This window comes from Pseudophryne corroboree, chromosome 2, assembly GCF_028390025.1.
Source record: "Pseudophryne corroboree isolate aPseCor3 chromosome 2, aPseCor3.hap2, whole genome shotgun sequence".
Taxonomy (NCBI): Eukaryota; Metazoa; Chordata; class Amphibia; order Anura; family Myobatrachidae; genus Pseudophryne; species Pseudophryne corroboree.
Genome location: NC_086445.1, coordinates 174956458 through 174979228, shown reverse-complemented (window position 1 = coordinate 174979228; position 22771 = coordinate 174956458). Strand labels below are relative to the sequence as shown.

The window sequence follows — 22771 nt, the reverse complement described above, 5'->3', positions numbered from 1 at the left end:
TTATAGAAAGTGAATTACACAACTGATATTGGAAAATTCAAATAACCAGTTGCTTAAAATATACAACTTGAGCCTTTCCCTTGGATCATGGCCATTATCGTTCTATACTGCAACCTTCTTCATCATGTCATGCACAATGGTCAATTCCTGACTGCTAATTCCCAGCGCTCAATCCTTTCAGCAGGTGAATCACATGATCAAATTAGATGTATTCAGCATATATTGGCATTGCTGCTAGTACATGTCATGTATAGTAAATCTTCCATGTTATCTGACTGGTAGCTGCACCACACCTTTCCCTGGAACAAACTGGCACGGTTCCTGTTGTGCAAAGCGATATATAACTTCCTAACAAGTGCTTCAATCATCCAGTAGAAAATAGCACAAGTCTGAACAGCAGCAGAGATTTATTCTACTTTTCTATCCTTCTATAGGCTGTAGTCATGCTTAAAGAGCTATGTGCGGGATTCAATTTCAAGGCCTTCACAGCTGAGCTATTAGGAACTCTTATATTTGTTTTTATTGGCCTGGGTTCAACTCTAACATGGTCTTCATACCTTCCAACTGTTCTACAGATAGCCTTCACTTTTGGCTTGGGAATAGGTACCATGGTGCAAGCAGTGGCCCAAGTCAGTGGGGCCAATCTGAACCCAGCTGTTACTGTATCATTGCTTGTTGGAGCCCGGATATCACTTGTACAGGCCTTTTATTATGTGATTGCGCAGATGCTGGGGGCGGTGATAGGAGCAGGTTTACTTTACGAATTTGTTCCAGATGACATCAAAGGAGGTTTTGGCGTGAACCAGGTATGTTTATTTAACAAAATAAGTAAAAATTAACTACATTTTTTCCTTTTTTATTCTATATAGTTTGTTGTTGTTGTTGTTGTTGTTGTTGTTTAAGACAACTATGACATTCAATATATTTCTTATGTCTACGGAGTATTACTAAAGATGAATTCACCTATTGTATACCTGAGAACATCTCTGAGCACATACAGTACTTTGACTAATATAATCTTCCTTGCACGAGTCTATATATAGGAGATGCTAAGAGAGTCACAAAGTCTAAATGCCATAGTTTGGTAGTTATGCATCTATAAAGTTATGTATCCTAGCTACAGAACGATTTCCCGCACCCCTGAGGCAGGCAGAGAAGAAAGATTCCTAAAGCATACTGTTAGTAGGAACCTAATAATTAAGTGTAATTATGATCTGTCTGCATTCTATATTCCTCTGTTGTTTTGCATTTATTACTGTAGTTCTTGTTGTTGTTGTTGAAAATGCAATGTAAAGCAATAACACATAATCGCTCTTATTAAACTGTATCTCTAAACAGCCAACTAACAATACCTCTCCTGGACAAGCTATCTGTATTGAGATCTTCCTGACATTACAACTGGTTCTCTGTATCTTTGCCACAACGGATAGCCGGAGGACAGACAACATTGGATTTCCGGCCATTTCTATTGGTCTTTCAGTTATCTTAGGACACTTGCTTGGGGTATGCAGTATATATATAAATAACCTGTACTTTAAAATATACATTAAAGCAGTGACATAGATAAATAAATATACTGACTGTCTTACTGACTCATCATTAAATCTCCGGAACCATGAGGACTAGGAACTTGAAATTTGGACAGTAGCTTTGTTTTGTGACATAGACACCCACTAAGAAGGGATTTTTCAAAAGTCTATCCCCAAAGGGGTGAAAAGGGGTGAAATGCCATTATCTCTTAATCCAGATAAGATTTACATTTGGTTTTTGCATACAAATGTTACTAAATTAAGTGCCTAAGTAGGTGTATATATTTTTATCTGCATGTTAATCTAGGTTTAAAAACAATCATTTTGTAACAATTCTTTTACCTACAATCTGTCAATTTTTGTTTAATTTTAAATTGGAGGATTGTTAGGGGCTTCTTTAGCATCCTCCCGACACTGTCATCATTCCGAGAATTCCTCCGATCCCATCAGACTACCATTTCCAGTTCAAACGAATGCAGTTCCTGGTAAAGGCCTGGTACGCCATGACCATTAACAAAGCTCAGGGGCAGAGTTTGAAAGTGGCTGGTGTGGATCTGAGGAGTGACTGCTTCTCCCATGGCCAGTTGTATGTTGCCTGCTCCAGAGTCAGCTCCTCTGACAGCCTGGCCATTCTCCAGCCTGAAGGAAAGACTAAAAATGTAGTTTACCAGGAAGTCCTTCACAATTAAAGTTACACGCGTGGAAATACTTGAAATTCCATAGAAAAGCACGGGTATTCACCTAGTATGAGTGTGTATATATATATATATATATATATATATGTCAATACAATCAGACCGGCACTCCCATACATAGCTCCGGTGCCCTCAGATCCAGTATTGTAGAAAAAGATAAAAGCACTGCGGCACTCGGAGGCTTAAATATACACAACTGTATTTCAATACACCAACATGAAAACTCCAGTGTTTCGGGGTTCAGCCGCCCCTTTGTCAAGGTGCGTATATGCACCTTGACAAAGGGGCGGCTGAGCCCTGAAACATTGGAGTTTTCATGTTGGCATATTGAAATACACTTGTTTATATTTAAGCCTCCGAGTGCCGCAGTGCTTTTATCTTTATATATATATATATATATATATATATATACATAATAATTTTCCCCACTTGCTCACAGGTAAGTAGAGGGAAAAAACAGAGGCGGCACTCCACAGGCTTGGTAAAATGAAGAAACTTGTATTACATATACACAGCAAAAATAATGTGCCCAAAAATGAACATTCAAATAATGTTTCACACAGCAGCATTTCTTCATTATTGTCCTGAGTACCGCACCACTTGCCATTCTATATATTTATATATATATATATAGATCCAACAAACGGTAGCACTCACATCCTCATAGTAAGCAAACGCTGGGGTGTCCACTCGAATACCACGGTATCCAAATATGTAGATAAAAATCAGAGGGGGCACTCTCCAGACTTTTTTACTATAAACAACTGTTCATTTATTAATGGTATACTTTACATAATCAGCATAATGACAAGAATTTCCTCAAGCGCTTTCGGCCCAAGCAAGGGCCTTCCTCAGGAGGCACTGTACATCAATCACAGCCAAAAGACATTATGATGTCCGGGACTCGGCGGGTGTCAGAGATGGGTTGCGGCGGCCCCATCGTCTCCTACTTGCTGATTGTGATTTTGGCTGTTTGTGCTCCTTGATAGGGGCGAGTGTGGTGTTCTCTATCCTTTGAATGGGTGGTTATTCATTGAGGAGAAGCTTTGTCCCTGTTTGATGACATCATAATGTCTTTTGGCGCCGTTTTTCAAGTGGTGAGGGTATTTAGAGCCAGTCAGGCAGGATCAGCGTTATTGCTGGATGTCTGGATTTCTGCTCATGGATGTTGGAAGCTGTGATTGATGTACAGTGCCTCCTGAGGAAGGCCCTTGCTTGGGCCGAAAGCACTTGAGGAAATTCTTGTCATTATGCTGATTATGTAAAGTATACCATTAATAAATGAACAGTTGTTTATAGTAAAAAAGTCTGGAGAGTGCCCCCTCTGATTTTTATCTATATATATATATATATATATATATATATATATCCACGACACCCATAGATGGAGCATAGAACCCGAGCCGGCAAGGGGCATTGATGCGCTTGCCACCCTGCCGGCATGCCACCGCTCAGGATGCCGATGTCGGGATAGTAACATACGGCATCCCGCGCGGCGGTATTGCTTACCAACCCCTTTATTAAAACATGGAGAGAGATAAAGTACCAACCAATCAGCTTCATACTGTCATTTTACAGGCTGTGTTTAAAATATATGACAGGTAGGAGTTGATTGGTTGGTACTTGATCTCCTTCCACTTGAGCTCTCTCCCAGCTTTTGCTAAATCTTACCTTAAGTTTATTGTCTTGGAGCTGGAATAATTTTTTCCTTAATCACCATAAAGTTGGTGCAGGCTTTACATTTTTCCTCTATATGTTTATTACACTTCCAGTTTATTTTACCAGGAGATGTCTACCCACAGTATATTTCTGAACACACATTTACCTACACTATGGCCGACATGCGTTAATGTTGTGCCACCTTTAGGATACAAGCAATATGAATATATGGAAGGATTCACAATTTATGTTTTATTATCTGTAGTCACAAGTAAAGTCATCACAATAATTGATTTGATTATTAATATAATATGTTTGGTCATTTTCTAGATATATTACACGGGATGCTCAATGAACCCAGCACGTTCTTTTGGTCCGGCACTGATTACTGGCAACTTTCGTTATCACTGGGTGAGATAACTCTTTAGTATTGTTTGGCTTCTGTACAGTAGATCACGGACAGAGACCATTCATGTGATATCTCTGTGTATTATATGAATATTTTGTTGCACTCTATTTGTACCTGAGAGAGGATCTGCCCAATCAGTTGAAATCCAAATCTTGTCTCATCTCTGAAAAATCTTCAAGTTCAAAGGTAGATAAAACATTAATAAGTATTTATGGTGAGTATATGTCAAGGTGACATTGTCAACCCATAAAGTAAGGAACAATAATATAACATTTGAATAAACTTAGACAAAGTATATTCCTAGTGTTATGAATTGTTGGGCAGGGATCCGGGCAGTGAAAATGCTGACGCTGTATGCTGCACGCTTCCAGAAGCTTTTGGGGGCAAAATGAGAGGACACTGATGACTTTTCTACACCATTTCAACACCACTTTGCCCTGCGCGCCCCTGATTGAATTGACTCCTAAGTATTTGAGTACACAGTACCCCAGAGAAGAATAGCTATAATCCTTATTTTATCATCAGTATGCCAATATTGCACATACTTATGTTCACTGATGTTCATAGATACTTTTTATTGCATTTCTCTAGCCATTTGTGCTTACATACCTTCTTATATTGGGAGGCAAGTAACTTCTCTTAGGGTCACCAGCATTAAACACAAAGTTTCAAACTGGGCTCCCAGTTTCATTCACCGGATTGCTAGTAATTGTGCCCATTTTTTTTATTCTGTCTTTCCTTACCTTACCAACTCTGTCCCCCCCTCCCTCCATCTGTCTCATCTCTGTTTCTTCCATCTGTCTCTTTCTCATCACTGTCCCCCTCGACTAGCTGTCTTTCTCTCTTCTCTGTTCCTTCTTTCTCATCTCTGTACCCCTCTATATCTCTTCTCTGAACTTCTGTCTTTCTCTCATCTCCATTCACCCTCCCACTGTTCCTCTAATTCTCACATTTCCTGTGCTCTTCACCCCATCTCTCTCCCATCTCTGTCTGCCACCCTAAGGGGCCAATCTATCACCATCCGCATCTAAGGATGCGGATGTGAGGTGGTAAAATCAACTCAATCAGCAATGCGATTATTGATTACATCGAATGGATGTATCAATAATCACATGCAGGGAAAGAGCTTGCGAGAAAGCTCTGTCCCTGTGATGCCACTCCGCAGACATACGAAAAATACCACATGTATGTCCTGTACATGCGCCGCTGCTGCCACCATCGCTGCTGCTACCAGCACCGCTGGCACCTCCTCCCCATTGCAACGACCCCTGCCTGGCGCTGCGATTCCCCTGACCGCAGATCATTCTCACTTCAGGCAGGGATTGGTGGTTGGAGCTCCTAGACGGTTACCAATCATTGGGGCTCCCTGCTGCTGTGACCTCCGGTTCTGTAAAGTGAGCTGCCACTTTGCAGCATCAATGGAGATCATAGGAGTAGCAGGGAGCACCGATGACCAGCAGCCCGCACCAGAGCCCCGATCCCCAGTCCCTGGGTCGGTGAGTATTATTTAATTTTTTTAATTTTATTTTTAACAGTGATCAGCTTGTGTGTCCATCAGACACACATAGGTGGTAACACTGCTGGCTCTCTGCACAGCTTTTTCTGCCTAGGAGCAGAGAAAGCTGTGCAGAAGTACAGAATACACAGTGAGCCCTGTGATTATGCCAGCTGAAGCTGGCATAATTATCACACGGCTCACTGGTATTATTATTTCTCTTACGTCCTAGTGGATACTGGGAATCCATTTAGTTCCATGGGGTATAGATGGGTCCACTAGTAGTTTTGGGCACTTTAAGAATTTGAGTGTGCGCTGGCTCATCCCTCTATGCCCCTCCTACCAGACTCAGTTTAGAAAATGTGCCCGTAGGAGCCAGTCACGTCGCTGGAAGCTCCAGAAGAGTTTTCTGCATTTATTTTGTATGTTTGTTATTTTCAGGCAGGTCTGGATGGCACCAGCCTGCCTGCTTCGTGGGACTTAGGGGGGAAACAGCCCAACCTCTTGAAGGATTAATGGTCCCGTTTCCCGCTGACAGGACACTGAGCTCCTGAGGGAACTATTTGCAAGCCCCACCACGACGAGTGTATATTCCCGCAGCACGCCGCCACCCCTAACAGAGCCAGAAGAGTGAAGAGTGGTGAGTACTAAGCCAGCGTCCCGGTTAGTTGGTCGCTGGCCATAATGGCGGCATGAGGGTACGGAGACGCATGGTTTCTACGTGGGGTGGCTGGGTCTCCAGACTCAGTGCGGATGCACCGCTTCTGAGGGAGCGAACTGAGTCTAAGTAAACTACGGGTGTACACAGTACCCAGACTGGCATTACAGACTTAAAATGCAGCTGACTCCATTTTAAGCACTAAAATTACCTCAGCCAGTATAAAAAAGTGGGAAGTCCGGATCTTCACTATGAGCGGATCCAGCAGCTCACCAGCGCCATTTTCCCTCTGCAGTGGACACGGACGCTGACTGACAGGGAAGCGCAGCTCCTCCGGAGAGACTCCAGATTACCTCAGCAGTACCAGGGGGTCATAGGAGGGGGGAGCGCTTACTACTGTACTAAGTCTTCAATCTGGGTACTTAGTCTGCGACCCGGCTAAGCTTGGTATTAGCAGTAAGGGTGCTGTGTGCTGGCTCTAGACTATCTCTGTGTCTCTCTTGAAGGGCTCTTTGTGGGTTAATTGTGCATTTAACCTTTTCGTGTGTGTGTGTGTGTGTGTGTGTGTGTGTGTGTGTGTGTGTGTGTGTGTGTGTGTGCTGTCACTGTCACAGTCTGTCAGACAAAGAGTGTGTTTCCTGAGGATAGGAAAAAATGGGAAAATCCACAGATAGTGGATGCATCAGTATCTAGGCTGTCACAGAAAATTGTATTGCCTGTCCCGGGTACAGCCTCCTTAAAAGACATCGCTGATCATAGAATTGAGAACTCTCTCAAATCTTTGTATACAGCTGCTGGGGTGGCCCAGAGACCCACTATAGCATGTGCGTGGATTACTAAGACCATCGCCAAATGGTCAGGCAACCTAACTAACTGAGGGGCTAGGTACCTTGCCTCAAGGGGAGATTATTTTACTCCTGAAACATATACAGGACTCTGCAAATTTTATGGTGGAATCCATAAAAGAAATAGGATTGCCTAATGCCAGCACCACTGCTATGACAGTGTCACCACGCAGAGGCTTATGGCTACACCAGTGGACTGCTGACGCAGACTCCAGGATAGGCATGGAAGGCCTACCCTTCACAGGAGAGGCCTTATTTGGAGATGAACTAGACAAATGGATCTCCAAAGCTACTGCGGGTAAGTCCACGTACCTTCCTTCTGCAGCTCCCCCAGCCAGTAAGGCCCAATCAGGACCTAATCTACAGTCCTTTCAGGCTGCAAAGTTTAAGGGCAAAACCAGAGGTTCTTCTACAGCCACCAGAGGTGCTAGAGGTAAACCACAAAAACCAGCAACTGCCGGTTCATAGGAGCAGAGCTCAAGCTCTGATTCCTCAAAGCCTTTAGCATGACGGTGGACCGCGATTCCTGGAAGACTGGCAGGTGGGAGCCCAACTAAAAATTTTCAGTCACATCTGGACAAGATCATGCCAGGATTCCTGGGTCATATATCTTATTTCCCAGGGCTACAGACTGTAGTTTCAGGAGCTCCCACCTCACAGATTCTTCAAATCAGGCTTACCAGTTTCACAGGAAGCAAGTATAACCTTACAGGACGCCATTCAAAAACTGGTGCAGATTCAGGTCATTGTTCCAGTTCCACCTCATCTGCAAAACAAGGGATATTATTTCAACTTGTTTGTAGTACCAAAACTGGATGTTTTGGTAAGACCGATTTTAAACCTCAAGTCGTTGAACGTGTTCAGATTCAAGATGGAGTCTCTGAGAGCGGTGATCTCAGATCTGGAGGAGGGGGAATTCCCAGTGTCTCTGGATATCAAGGATGCATACCTTCACATTCAGATCTGGCCGCCTCATCAGGCTTATCTATGGTTTGCACTGCAGGACTGCCACTACCAGTTCCAGGTCCTGCCATTTGGTCTCTCCACGGCACCGAGAGTGTTCACCAAGGTGATGGCAGAGATGTTGTTTCTACTCCGTAAATAGGGAGTGAACATAATTCCGTACCTGGATGATCTTCTGATAAAGGATCCATCCAGGGAGCGGTTTATGGACAGTATTGGCCTCTCAACCAGACTTCTCCTGGATCACAGCTGGATTCTGAATCTTCCAAAATCTCACTTAGAGCCAACTTGGAGGCTCCCTTTTCTGGAAATGATCCTGGACACACAGTCGCAGAAAGTGTTTCTTCCATTGGAAAAGGCATTGGTAATCAAGTCAATGGTTCGGGATGTCTTGAAGCCAACCCGGATATCGGTGCACCTATGCATTCGTCTTCTGGGGAAAATGGTGGCCTCTTATGAGGTGCGCCAGTACGGAAGGTTTCATGCAAGGCCCTTCCAGCTGGATCTGTTGGACAAATGGTCCAGATCACATCTTCACATGCACCAGAGGATCTGTCACCAAAAGCCAGAATCTCCCTTCTGTGCTGGCAACAGACTTCTCACCTCGTCGAGGGTCGGAGGTTTGGGATTCAGAATTGGATTCTGCTAACCACAGATGCAAGCCTCAGAGGTTGGGGAGCAGTCACCCAGGAGGTGCAGTTTCAAGGATGATGGTCAAGTCAGGAAGTCATCCTACCAATAAACATCTTGGAACTCAGAGCAATCTACAACACCCTTCTGCAGGCTGTATCTCTACTTCGGAATCAGGCCATTAAAGTCCAGTCGGACAATGTAACGGCGGTAATGTACATAAACCGACAGGGCGGAACGAAAAGCAGAGCAGCAATGTCAGAGGTGTCAAGAATTCTCCTCTGGGCGGAAAAACATGACCAGGCATTTTTGGCAGTCTTCTTTCCGGGAGTAGACAACTGGGAAGAAGACTTCCACAGCAGACACGACATGCACCCGGGGGAGTGGGGCCTCCACCCAGAGGTGTTCCAGTGGGTGACACATTGGTGGGGATATCCACAGATCGACATGATGGCCTCTCAACTCAACAAAGAAGTTCAAGCGGTATTGTTCCAGGTCAAGAGACCCACAAGCAGTGGCGGTAGATGCTCTGACAACTCCGTGGGTCTACCAGCTGGTCTACATGTTTCCTCCACTTCCTCTTATCCCAAGAATTCTAAAGAGAATTAAAAGGGAAAAGGTTCAAGCAATCCTCATTGCTCCGGACTGGCCTTGAAGGGCCTGGTACGCAGATCTTCTCGAGATGCTGATCGAAAATCTGTGGCCTCTACCTCTTCGCGAGGATTTTCTGCAACAGGCCCGTTCGTCTATCAAGACTTACCACGGCTACGTTTAATGGCATGGAAGTTGAACGGCTGATTCTAGCCAGAAGAGGGATTCCTGACAAGGTCATCCAAACTATGATCCATGCCAGGAAGTGGGTAACGTCTAAACATTATCACCGTGGAAGAAATATGTCACTTGGTGTGAAACCAGACAATATTCTGTGGTGGAATTTCATCTGGGACGTCTCCTGCTTTTTCTGCAGTCTGGAGTGGATGTGGGCCTACGCTCCATTATAGTACAAATTTTGGCCTTGTCTATTTACTTTCAGAAACAATTGGCATCTATCACTGAGGTCCAGACATTTTTGAAAGGTGTTCTGCACATCCAGCCTCCCTTTGTGCCTCCCATGGCACAAAGGGATCTCAATTTGGTGCTGCAGTTCCTCTTACAGGAGGTTGATGTAAAGTACCTTACGTGGAAAACCATCACACTGTTGGCCTAGGGGCATTGTCTCACAAGAGTCCCTACTTAATTTTCCATGAGGACAGAGCTAAACTCAGAACTTGTCAGCAATTTCTACCTAAGGTGGTGTCCGCTTTTCACATCAACCAACCTATTGTGGTTCTGGCTGTGACGGACACCTCTGCTACTTCAAAGTCTTTGGATGCTGTGAGGGCTTTGAAGGTGTATGTAAAGAGAACAGCTCGTTACAGGAAATCCGACTCGCTGCTCGTTCTATATGATCCCATTAATATTGTGTGTCCTGGTTCAAAGCAGTCTATTGCACGCTGGATCAGGCTTACTATCCAGTATGCTTATTCCATGGCAGGCTTGTCGGTTCCAAAATCTGTCCACTCTACTAGGTCGGTGGGTTCTTCTTGGGTGGCTGCCTGGGGTGTCTCAGCTTTACAGCTCTGCCGAGCAGCTACTTGGTCAGGTTCGAACACGTTTGCAAAGTTTTACAAGTTCGAAACGTTGGCCTCTGAGGACCTTCAGTTTGGTCAATCAGTTCTGCAGGAACCTCAGCACTCTCCCACCCGGTTTGGGAGCTTTGGTACTTCCCCATGGTACTAAATAGATTCCCAGTATCCTCTAGGACGTAAGAGAAAATAGGATTTTAATTACCTACCGGTAAATCCTTTTCTCGTAGTCCGTAGAGGATACTGGGCGCCCACCCGGTGCTTCGTTCTTCCTGCACTGTTACTTTGTTAAGTATTCTGGTTTGTTCAGCTGTTGCTGTTCATGTTTCAAGTTTGATTAGCATGGCTTTCCTATTGTTCTGTGTGCTGGTTCGTAATCTCACCACTTTCCTTATCTATCCTTCTCTCAAAGTATGTCCGTCTCCTCGGGTACAGTTTCCTAGACTGAGTCTAGTAGGAGGGGCATAGAGGGAGGAGCCAGCGTACACTATCAATTTCTTAAAGTGCCGAAGGCTCCTAGTGAACCTGTCTATACCCCATGGAACTAAATGGATTCCCAGTATCCTCTATGGACTACAAGAAAAGGATTTACGGTAGCTAATTAAAATCCTGTATTTTTTTAAGTAAATTTGTCCAGATCGCATTTTCCATTATAAGTATGGGAAATGCGATTTGGGTTACTAAAAAAATGAGAATTAAAGGGTTTTGAGCAGTTATTTCACGAAAACTGTTCCAAAAGCCATTCAATACATTCAGGTGAAACAAAAATAATGTGAAAAGGGTGCAAAAACATTTTTTTTTAAATATTATGCCCCTAAATCTCTCTCCCCCCTTCCGTTTCTCTCTCTCCTAGCATTCTAGTAGAAAATTGTTCATTACATCTGAAGTTTTTGTATACCTGTATGTAGTCACATAAAACTAAATAATCAGAGAAGCCCCTCAGGGAGCCCCTCATCTCTATCTCACATTTTTTCCGCCACCTTTCATCTTCATTTAGTTTTATGAGACAACATATACAAAAACTTCAGATGTAATGAAGAATTTTCTACTATAGTGCTAGTATTTACAAGATTCAATTTAAAGTGCATATTGGAGATAAATGTTGTATGTACTTAAGGTGTTTAGAAATCAAGTCAACCTCTCCCAGCTTTGGGTAGTGGAATAATATGTTTATTAATGAAAAAGGAAAAGAAACAATTAAACCAGATGGCTACATGCAGTGTAGGCAGTCATTTCATGGATCCAAACAATATTTATGAGACTGCGCTTATTATTTCTCCTGCAATTAGGGACAGGGGTTCTTTGTTAACTAGTCACTGAGTTTTGCGGTCCAGGGGGATCCAGCCAAGATCCCGGCGGTCGGGATCCTGGTAGTCGAAATACAGATGCCGGGATTCCGACACTTCTCAGAATGTGGACCCCGGAAAGCTGTATGTGTGTGTGTGTGTGCGCGTGGGGGGGGGAAGGGGGGTGTTAGGTTTAGGCTGCGGGGAGAGGGTTAGGGTTTGGCTGCGGCCTGGGGGTTTAGGATTAATCTCACTACCCCGACCCCCACCGGAGTGTTAGGATTAGACTGCATGGAGGGTTAGGGTTATGCTGCAGGTGAGGGGGGTTACGTTCAGGTGCATCCACATCCACATAGGGGTTAGGGTTAGGCTGCAGGGGGCGAGGGAGGTTAGGTTTATGCTGCAGGGAGAGAGGGTTAGGGGGCCATGTACTTACCTTCCCTGTCAGGACTCTGACTGTCAGGGTGCCATGGTCGATAGTCTAACCGCTGGCATCCTGACCGCCAGCATTCCCTATCCAACCCGCTTTAGGAATGTCAGCGATTGGCAGCCATTTTGTGGACTGCAAATTGATTCAGGCCACAAAATGTCTGCCTTCACTGTATAAAAATAAAAAAACAGACATATTCTTATTTGATGAAGCAGAGATACATCATGTATTAAGATTTGGTGCAGTACATTAAGTGCTTTTTTTCTTTTTTTTCCCCATGATACAGATCTTCTGGGTGGGGCCGATTACAGGTGGAATCATTGCATGCCTGATTTATGACTATGTATTAGCACCTTATTCAGTAAGTACCAGCGAGAGAATGGAAACACTGCGATGCAACATTATCAGAGAGAAAGAAAAAGAGGAGAGACGAAAGCAATCTGTTGTCCTCAATTCTCTTCACGGTCAACCAAATAACAAAGAAAAAGTATAACACAAAACAGAGTCTTTGCGCTGACATTTACATTTGAACACAACTCTTTCTTTGGACGTGATAATTAATATGTTTTATTGTACAGAATGTGCCATTACTTTATTTACAATATGTTCAAAAAAGTTCTCCCTGTTTGACCCATTCATTGTACTACTCAGATGCAGATTAAAATTTGTAGGTGACCCAGGACACGTTCCGGAGGGCCCTTTAGTTAATACTTAATTGTCCAAAGTATTCGCCACCTGCGCAGTGCGGATCCTCATACCCAAATCCAGGGAATGCATGAGCAGATTGGGGCAAGCAGGGCACCAGGCAACAGACAGCTCTCATTGCACAGCGCACTAAACTCCCACAGGAAGGGCTGATGGTGCCACGTAGCTAAGTAATCTGTTTTCTCCAAAATTTGAGTCCTCTTGGGTTAAAAATAAAGTAAATAATTGTAGGATACTGTTTCTACCAATGTCTTAAAATAAGAAACATTGGATAAAGATTTCCAGTTACATAAAATGTAATTCAATCAGGGAAAACCAAGATACACAGAAGTGCAATGTTTGAAATACATAAAAGAAAACCAATAGTAAAGTCTGGCACACATAGGATTGATTGCTTTCCCAGAGGACCACAAGGCATACACTTTCTCAGTAGGGGTCACTACTGGGATCACATATACAATGCTGTCATACAGTGACAGTCCAATATAAATACAGTATATAGTAATTTCTCATCTAAAAAAAACAACTACATACAGCAAAGCATAATCAGCATGCATAATTACCCTTTAATAAAAATTAAATGTAACTATGGCTACAATTTAACAGAGTGTATGTCTCAAGGGTAATAACAGACCCAGACCCTTATGTGTGTACGTAGTCACATAAAATATAAATGTGTCAAGGTCTTGAAAACATGATTAATAAGGTGGAAAAATAATGATCAACTACCTACAGTATGTGTATTATAGTGTATATAGTAGAACCTAATAAACAACTACCAGGATACATACTGTATGATATTCCAGTAGACAGGATGCCGGCTGTCACTGTAATGACAGAAGCATCCTGTCTGCCAGAATCCTAGCAGCGAGTCCCCTGCTCGCCACAGGTTCTATTCCCACTCGGTTGGTGGCGTGGACCCACCAACCGAGTGGGAATACCGGGCAGGTGCTAGAATTCTGGCTGTCGGTAAAATGCCGGCTGTCAGGATTCCGGCGTCGGTCTTCTGAACGCCGGGATCCCGACAGCTGGTATATTGACTGTATCCCCAACTACCTATGTGTATTATAGTGTATATATTATAACCTTGCGTATACCCAATGTACAAACGCACTCAATCAAATTGATTTAATATTGTTATTCTATTGCTATTAAGTAGTGGAGTATTCTGTGGAGTGCTATTTATACTGTATATATTCAGTTTCTGTTTTACTTTAAAAGTAAAGACGTACTCTATACCCTCCTTTATAAACCGTGTACTGTAAATGTTTTTTCTTCATAATAAGTATACTTTTTTTGGTAAGAAATATGTGTGAAGCTGCTATATGTAAACAAATCTTGTATGGAAATGATTCCTTCTTTTTATTGGAGATGTTTACTGTTATTAATTCAAAATGCAAAATGTTGTCATTGTTGGACATAAGAGGATGATAGGCACTTTTTATATACTGCCACATATTTCAGTAGAGCTATGCTGAAGAGAAATGCACAGGGTATATAATGCCTCCGTATGCTCTACGTGTTAAAACGACATCAGTTTAACACAAAAGATCCTTTTACAAATGACATACAGTAGGTTCTGGCAAACATGGGCTACCGTATACAGGGCCGGCTAATTCAGACCTGATCGCAGCAGCAAATTTGTTAGCAAATGAGCAAAACCATGGGGGTCATTCCAACCCGATCACTCGCTTCAGTTTATCGCAGCAATCAGGTCAGAACTGCGCATGCGTGCGCCGGCGCATGCCAGACGGCCGTCATTGCCTAGCGATCGCCTCTGATTCAGAGGCGGTAGCTGGGCGGGAGGGGGCTGGACAGAGGCATTAAGCCGCCGTTTAGGTGGCGCCGCCCGGCCAACGCAGGCGTGGCTGGACCACTGGGGGTGCAGGCCGCGGCGGCTGCATGACGTCACACGCTGCCGCTGCGACCCGGGAGTAACTTCTGAGATGCAAAAGCCTCGCCGCTGTGCGATGCTTTTGCATTTCTGCGGGGACGGGGGGCCGGCACTGACATGCGGGGCAGACTAGTTTTGTGCTGGGCGTCCCCTCGCATGTCTGAGTGCCTGATCGTAACTCGGAATGACCACCCATATGCACTGCAGGGCGGGCAGATATAACATGCGCAGAGAGAGTTAGATCTGGGTGGGGTGTGTTTAAACTGAAATCTAAATTGCAGTGTAAAAATAAAGTAGTCAGTATTTACCCTGCACAGAAACAAAACAACCCACACAAATCTAACTCTCTCTGCACATGTTATATCTGTCACACCTGCAGTGCAAATGGGGGGTAATTCAGACTTGATCGTAGCTGTGCTAAATTTAGCACATCTATGATCACTTTCACAGAAATGCGGGGGGACGCCCAGCACAGGGCTAGCCGCCCTGCATGTTTAGTCCCCCCCGCCTTCCCCCCTGCACAGGTACAAAAGCATTGCACCTTTTGTGCCTGAAGAGTAGCTCCCTACCAGCGCAACACCTGTGCGCTGGCAGGGAGCTACCCAACGTTCTTTGGGTCGCAGCGGCTGTGTGTGATACCACGCAGCCACCACGGCCCGCCCCCTGCACGGTCCAGGCACACCTGCGTTGCCCGGACAGCTCCCCCAAAATGGTGATTAATCAGGCAGAGGCGGTCGCTGGGCTGAGATGCCGATCACATCTCTGGCATGCGCAAGCGCACTGCGGTGCCAGCGCATGGGCAGTTCAGACCTGATCACCCGCTGTGCGAAAATGCACAGCAGCGATCAGGTCTGAATTAGTCCCATGGTTTTACCCATTTGCTAACAAATTTGCTGCTGCGATCAGATCTGAATTAGACCCTCAGTCAGTCACATAACCTCCATAAGCTATTCTACCCTATTACAGCCAATCTACACAGTTCACACAAAACTTACATATGTTCTCTTTCTACACTCACACATCCCAGTAACCCTCGGCCAGCATTGCTGTATGACTGGATCATACAGCACGCTAAGAACCTCTGCAATCTGGCTGGACCATTTGCAATATGTAGCACTTATTCCCAAGTATCAAGGGCCAATTTCTCTATAGATTGTAAGCTTTCAGGCAGGGCCCTCTTTCCTCTTTGTCTGTTATTACTCAGGCTTGTTTTGTTCCCAGTTGTAAAGTGCAATGGAATATAATGGTGTAAGTAAAAGTTAATAAATAAATTATAATTCAATCTGCTTCCACATAGTATAATTCAATTGTTTTACAGTACACAAGGATCGACATTTCAGTCAATTTTCTACATCTATTATTATCTATGTTTGTGTCACACAATGGGGGGTGTATCCAAATAGCTGTGAAAAATCATCGGGGGAGAAAAACTGAAGTTTGTCCAGATTTTTCTTGATGTTTCACTAATATTTTATTACAGGCTATCCGCTTAGCTAATCCATACAAAAATATTTTTTCTGGCAAAAACAAAAATGTTCAGTGAGATCTGTGTGTTTTCACTTTTGCATCCCCGAAAAGCTGGCACTTATCAAGTGTTTTGTTTTGCCTGCCCAAGGCAGGTGAAACAAGATCCCTGATAAGCTGCGGCTTGTGCAGGCTTTTTAGGGATGGTAGGATAGCCCCTGGCAATACAGTTACTACCGGTAAATGACTGCAATCGGAGACCGGCCAAGGAGCAATAAATTGTAATATCCTCATGCATGATTTATTGAGAAAAAATCATGGTGTAAGCAAGCAATGGTGCTGAGAGGAGGGTAAGTGGGTACTTATTAGTGATGTGCACCGGAAATTTTGTGTTTTGGTTTTGGGTTCGGTTCCACGGCCGTGTTTTGGATTCGGACGCGTTTTGGCAAAACTTCACCGAAATTTTTTTGTCGGATTCGGGTGTGTTTTGGATTCGGGTGTTTTTTTCAAAAAAAACCTAAAAAAACAGCTTAAATCATAGAATTTGGGGGTCATTTTGATCCCATAGTATTATTAACCTCAATAACCATAATTTCCACTCATTTCCAGTCTATTCTGAACACCTCACACCTCACAATATTATTTTTAGTCCTAAAATTTGCACCGAGGTCGCTGGATGGCACTGCAGTGTCAGGCAGGATGGCCCTTCAAAAAAATAGTCCCCAAACAGCACATGATGCAAAGAAAAAAAGAGGCGCACCAAGGTGGCTGTGTGACTAAGCTAAGCGACGCAAGTGGCCGACACAAACACCTGGCCCATCTAGGAGTGGCACTGCAGTGTCAGACAGGATGGCCCTTCCAAAAAATTGTCCCCAAACAGCACATGATGCAAAGAAAAAAAGAGACGCACCAAGGTGGCTGTGTGACTAAGCTAAGCGACACAAGTGGCCGACACAAACACCTGGCCCATCTAGGAGTGGCACTGCAGTGTCAATCAAGACAGGATGGCCCTTCCAAAAAATTGTCCCCAAACAGCACACAATGCAAAGAAAAAAAGAGGCGCACCAAGGTGGCTGTGTGACTAAGCTAAGCGACACAAGTGGCCGACACAAACACCTGGCCCATCTAGGAGTGGCACTGGAGTGTCAGGTAGGATGGCCCTTCCAAAAAATTGTCCCCAAACAGCACATGATGCAAAGAAAAATGAAAGAAAAAAGAGGTGCAAGATGGAATTGTCCTTGGGCCCTCCCACCCACCCTTATATTGTATAAACAGGACATGCACACTTTAACGAACCCATAATTTCAGTGACAGGGTCTGCCACACGACTGTGACTGAAATGACTGGTTGGTTTGGGCCCCCACCAAACAAGAAGCAATCAATCTCTCCTTGCACAAACTGGCTCTACAGAGGCAAGATGTCAACCTCATCATCATCCTCCGATTCCTCACCCCTTTCACTGTGTACATCCCCCTCCTCACAGATTATTAATTCGTCCCCACTGGAATCCACCATCTCAGGTCCCCGTGTACTTTCTGGAGGCAATTGCTGCTGGTGAATGTCTCCATGGAGGAATTGATTATAATTCATTTTAATGAACATCATCTTCTCCACATTTTCTGGAAGTAACCTCGTACGCCGATTGCTGACAAGGTGAGCGGCTGCACTAAACACTCTTTCGGAGTACACACTGGAGGGAGGGCAACTTAGGTAGAATAAAGCCAGTTTCTGCAAGGGCCTCCAAATTGCCTCTTTTTCCTGCCAGTATACGTACGGACTGTCTGACGTGCCTACTTGGATGCGGTCACTCATATAATCCTCCACCATTCTTTCAATGGTGAGAGAATCATATGCAGTGACAGTAGACGACATGTCAGTAATCGTTGGCAGGTCCTTCAGTCCGGACCAGATGTCAGCACTCGCTCCAGACTGCCCTGCATCACCGCCAGCGGGTGGGCTCGGAATTCTTAGCCTTTTCCTCGCACCCCCAGTTGCGGGAGAATGTGAAGGAGGAGATGGTGACGGGTCACGTTCCGCTTGACTTGACAATTTTCTCACCAGCAGGTCTTTGAACCTCTGCAGACTTGTGTCTGCCGGAAAGAGAGATAAAACGTAGGTTTTAAATCTAGGATCGAGCACGGTGGCCAAAATGTAGTGCTCTGATTTCAACAGATTGACCACCCGTGAATCCTGGTTAAGCGAATTGAGGGCTCCATCCACAAGTCCCACATGCCTAGCGGAATCGCTCTGTTTTAGCTCCTCCTTCAATGTCTCCAGCTTCTTCTGCAAAAGCCTGATGAGGGGAATGACCTGACTCAGGCTGGCAGTGTCTGAACTGACTTCACGTGTGGCAAGTTCAAAGGGTTGCAGAACCTTGCACAACGTTGAAATCATTCTCCACTGCGCTTGAGTCAGGTGCATTCCACCTCCTTTGCCTATATCGTGGCCAGATGTATAGGCTTGAATGGCCTTTTGCTGCTCCTCCATCCTCTGAAGCATATAGAGGGTTGAATTCCACCTCGTTACCACCTCTTGCTTCAGATGATGGCAGGGCAGGTTCAGGAATGTTTGGTGGTGCTCCAGTCTTCTGTACGCGGTGCCTGAATGCCGAAAGTGGCCCGCAATTCTTCGGGCCACCGACAGCATCTCTTGCACGCCCCTGTCGTTTTTTAAATAATTCTGCACCACCAAATTCAAGGTATGTGCAAAACATGGGACGTGATGGAATTTGCCCAGATGTAATGCACGCACAATATTGCTGGCGTTGTCCGATGTCACAAATCCCCAGGAGAGTCCAATTGGGGTAAGCCATTCTGCGATGATCTTCCTCAGTTGCCGTAAGAGGTTTTCAGCTGTGTGCCTATTCTGGAAAGCGGTGATACAAAGCGTAGCCTGCCTAGGAACGAGTTGGCGTTTGCGAGATGCTGCTACTGGTGCCGCCTCTGCTGTTCTTGCTGCGGGAGGCAATACATCTACCCAGTGGGCTGTCACAGTCATATAGTCCTGAGTCTGCCCTGCTCCACTTGTCCACATGTCCGTGGTTAAGTGGACATTGGGTACAACTGCATTTTTTAGGACACTGGTGAGTCTTTTTCTGAGGTCTGTGTACATTTTCGGTATCGCCTGCCTAGAGAAATGGAACCTAGATGGTATTTGGTACCGGGGACACAGTACCTCAATCAAGTCTCTAGTTGGCTCTGAATTAACGATGGATACCGGAACCACGTTTCTCACCGCCCAGGCTGCCACGGCCTCAGTTATCCGCTTTGCAGCAGGATGACTGCTGTGATATTTCATCTTCCTCGCAAAGGACTGTTGGACAGTCAATTGCTTACTGGAAGTAGTACAAGTGGTCTTCCGACTTCCCCTCTGGGATGACGATCGACTCCCAGCAGCAACAACAGCAGCGCCAGCAGCAGTAGGCGTTACACTCAAGGATGCATCGGAGGAAACCCAGGCAGGAGAGGACTCGTCAGACTTGACAGTGACATGGCCTGCAGGACTATTGGCTTTCCTGGGTAAGGAGGAAATTGACACTGAGGGAGTTGGTGGTGTGGTTTGCAGGAGCTTGGTTACAAGAGGAAGGGATTTAGTGGTCAGTGGACTGCTTCCGCTGTCACCCAAAGTTTTTGAACTTGTCACTGACTTATGATGAATGCGCTGCAGGTGACGTATAAGGGAGGATGTTCCGAGGTGGTTAACATCCTTACCCCTACTTATTACAGCTTGACAAAGGCAACACACGGCTTGACACCTGTTGTCTGCATTTGTGTTGAAATAATTCCACACCGAAGAGCTGATTTTTTTTGTATTTTGACCAGGCATGTCAAGGGCCATATTCCTCCCACGGACAACAGGTGTCTCCCCGGGTGCCTGACTTAAACAAACCACCTCACCATCAGAATCCTCCTTGTCAATTTCCTCCCCAGCGCCAGCAACACCCATATCCTCATCCTGGTGTACTTCAACAGTGACATCTTCAATTTGACTATCAGGAACTGGACTGCGGGTGCTCCTTCCAGCACTTGCAGGGGGCGTGCAAATGGTGGAAGGCGCAAGCTCTTCCCGTCCAGTGTTGGGAAGGTCAGGCATCGCAACCGACACAATTGGACTCTCCTTGGGGATTTGTGATTTTGAAGAACGCACAGTTCTTTGCTGTGCTTTTGCCAGCTTAAGTCTTTTCTTTTTTCTAGCGAGAGGATGAGTGCTTCCATCCTCATTTGAAGCTGAACCACTAGCCATGAACACAGGCCAGGGCCTCAGCCGTTCCTTGCCACTCCGTGTCGTAAATGGCATATTGGCAAGTTTACGCTTCTCCTCAGACGCTTTTAATTTGGATTTTTGGGTCATTTTACTGAACTTTTGTGTTTTGGATTTTACATGCTCTCTACTATGACATTGAGCATCGGCCTTGGCAGACGACGTTGATGGCATTTCATCGTCTCGGCCATGACTAGTGGCAGCAGCTTCAGCACGAGGTGGAAGTGGATCTTGATCTTTCCCTTTAACCTCCACATTTTTGTTCTCCATTTTTTAATGTGTGGAATTATATGCCAGTATCAATAGCAATGGCCTACTACTATATTTACTGCGCAAAACTAAAATGCACCACAGGTATACAATGTAGATGGATAGTATACTTAATTGATGACGAGTGACGACACAGAGGTAGGTACACAGCAGTGGCCTACCGTACTGCTATATATAGTATACTGGTGGACACTGTCAGCAAACTGCAAAACTGTCTAAAATGCACCACAGGTATAGAATGTAGATGGATAGTATACTTAATGGATAACGAGTGACGACACAGAGGTAGGTACACAGAAGTGGCCTACCGTACTGCTATATATAGTATACTGGTGGACACTGTCAGCAAACTGCAAAACTGTCTAAAATGCACCACAGGTATACAATGTAGATGGATAGTATACTTAATGGATGACGAGTGACGACACAGAGGTAGGTACACAGCAGTGGCCTACCGTACTGCTATATATAGTATACTGGTGGACACTGTCAGCAAACTGCAAAAACTGTCTAAAATGCACCACAGGTATAGAATGTAGATGGATAGTATACTTAATGGATGACGAGTGACGACACAGAGGTAGGTACACAGCAGTGGCCTACCGTACTGCTATATATAGTATACTGGTGGACACTGTCAGCAAACTGCAAAACTGTCTAAAATGCACCACAGGTATACAATGTAGATGGATAGTATACTTAATGGATGACGAGTCACGACACAGAGGTAGGTACACAGCAGTGGCCTACCGTACTGCTATATATAGTATACTGGTGGACACTGTCAGCAAACTGCAAAACTGTCTAAAATGCACCACAGGTATACAATGTAGATGGATAGTATACTGAATGGATGACGAGTGACGACACAGAGGTAGGTACACAGCAGTGGCCTACCGTACTGCTATATATAGTATACTGGTGGACACTATCAGCAAACTACAAAACTGTCTAAAATGCACCACAGGTATAGAATGTAGATGGATAGTATACTTAATGGATGACGAGTGACGACACAGAGGTAGGTACACAGAAGTGGCCTACCGTACTGCTATATATAGTATACTGGTGGACACTGTCAGCAAACTGCAAAACTGTCTAAAATGCACCACAGGTATAGAATGTAGATGGATAGTATACTTAATGGATGACGAGTGACGACACAGAGGTAGGTACACAGCAGTGGCCTACAGTACTGCTATATATAGTATACTGGTGGACACTGTCAGCAAACTGCAAAGCTGTCTAAAATGCACCACAGGTATACAATGTAGATGGATAGTATACTTAATGGATGACGAGTCACGACACAGAGGTAGGTACACAGCAGTGGCCTACCGTACTGCTATATATAGTATACTGGTGGACACTGTCAGCAAACTGCAAAACTGTCTAAAATGCACCACAGGTATACAATGTAGATGGATAGTATACTTAATGGATGACGAGTGACGACACAGAGGTAGGTACAGCAGTGGCCTACCGTACTGCTATATAATGTATACTGGTGGTCACTGTCAGCAAAACTCTGCACTGTACTCCTGCTATAGCTGCTCCCCAGTCCCCACAATTAAGCAGTGTGAGCACTCAGCACAGATATATCATGCAGCACACTGAGCACAGATATGGTATGGAGCGTTTTTTTCAGGCAGAGAACGGATAAAAGCTGGTGGTCACTTATCAGCAAAACTCTGCACTGTACTCCTCCTAACAGCTGCTCCCCAATCCTCTCCACAAATAAGAAATAAAGTAAACCAATCAACTTCTACAATAAACGGAGAGGACGCCAGCCACGTCCTCTCCCTATCATCTCCAATGCACGAGTGAAAATGGCGGCGACGCGCGGCTGCTTATATAGAATCCAAATCTCGCGAGAATCCGACAGCGGGATGATGACGTTCGGGCGCGCTCGGGTTAGCTGAGCAAGGCGGGAAGGTTCTAACCTGCCTCGGAC

At 44.8% G+C, this 22771-nt stretch overlaps 1 protein-coding gene across 1 annotated transcript; it reads left to right on the top strand.

Moving 5' to 3' along the window:
- The first annotated feature begins 434 nt into the window (after positions 1 to 434).
- LOC135050612 (aquaporin-5-like) lies at positions 435 to 12868 on the top strand. The gene is made up of 4 exons (XM_063957053.1): positions 435 to 806; positions 1339 to 1503; positions 4214 to 4294; positions 12511 to 12868. Exons 1-4 carry the CDS (start codon positions 444 to 446, stop codon positions 12715 to 12717), a joined length of 816 nt encoding a protein of 271 aa, XP_063813123.1. The 5' UTR covers positions 435 to 443; the 3' UTR covers positions 12718 to 12868.
- Positions 12869 to 22771: the final 9903 nt, after the last annotated feature.

Coding starts and splice junctions, on each gene's coding strand:
- LOC135050612 (XM_063957053.1), top strand. CDS start 444: ATGCTTAAAGAGCTATGTGCGGGATTCAATTTCAAGGCCTTCACAGCT. Junction 1,504..4,213: donor TCTTAGGACACTTGCTTGGG/GTATGCAGTATA, acceptor GTCATTTTCTAG/ATATATTACACGGGATGCTC. Junction 4,295..12,510: donor GCAACTTTCGTTATCACTGG/GTGAGATAACTC, acceptor CCCATGATACAG/ATCTTCTGGGTGGGGCCGAT.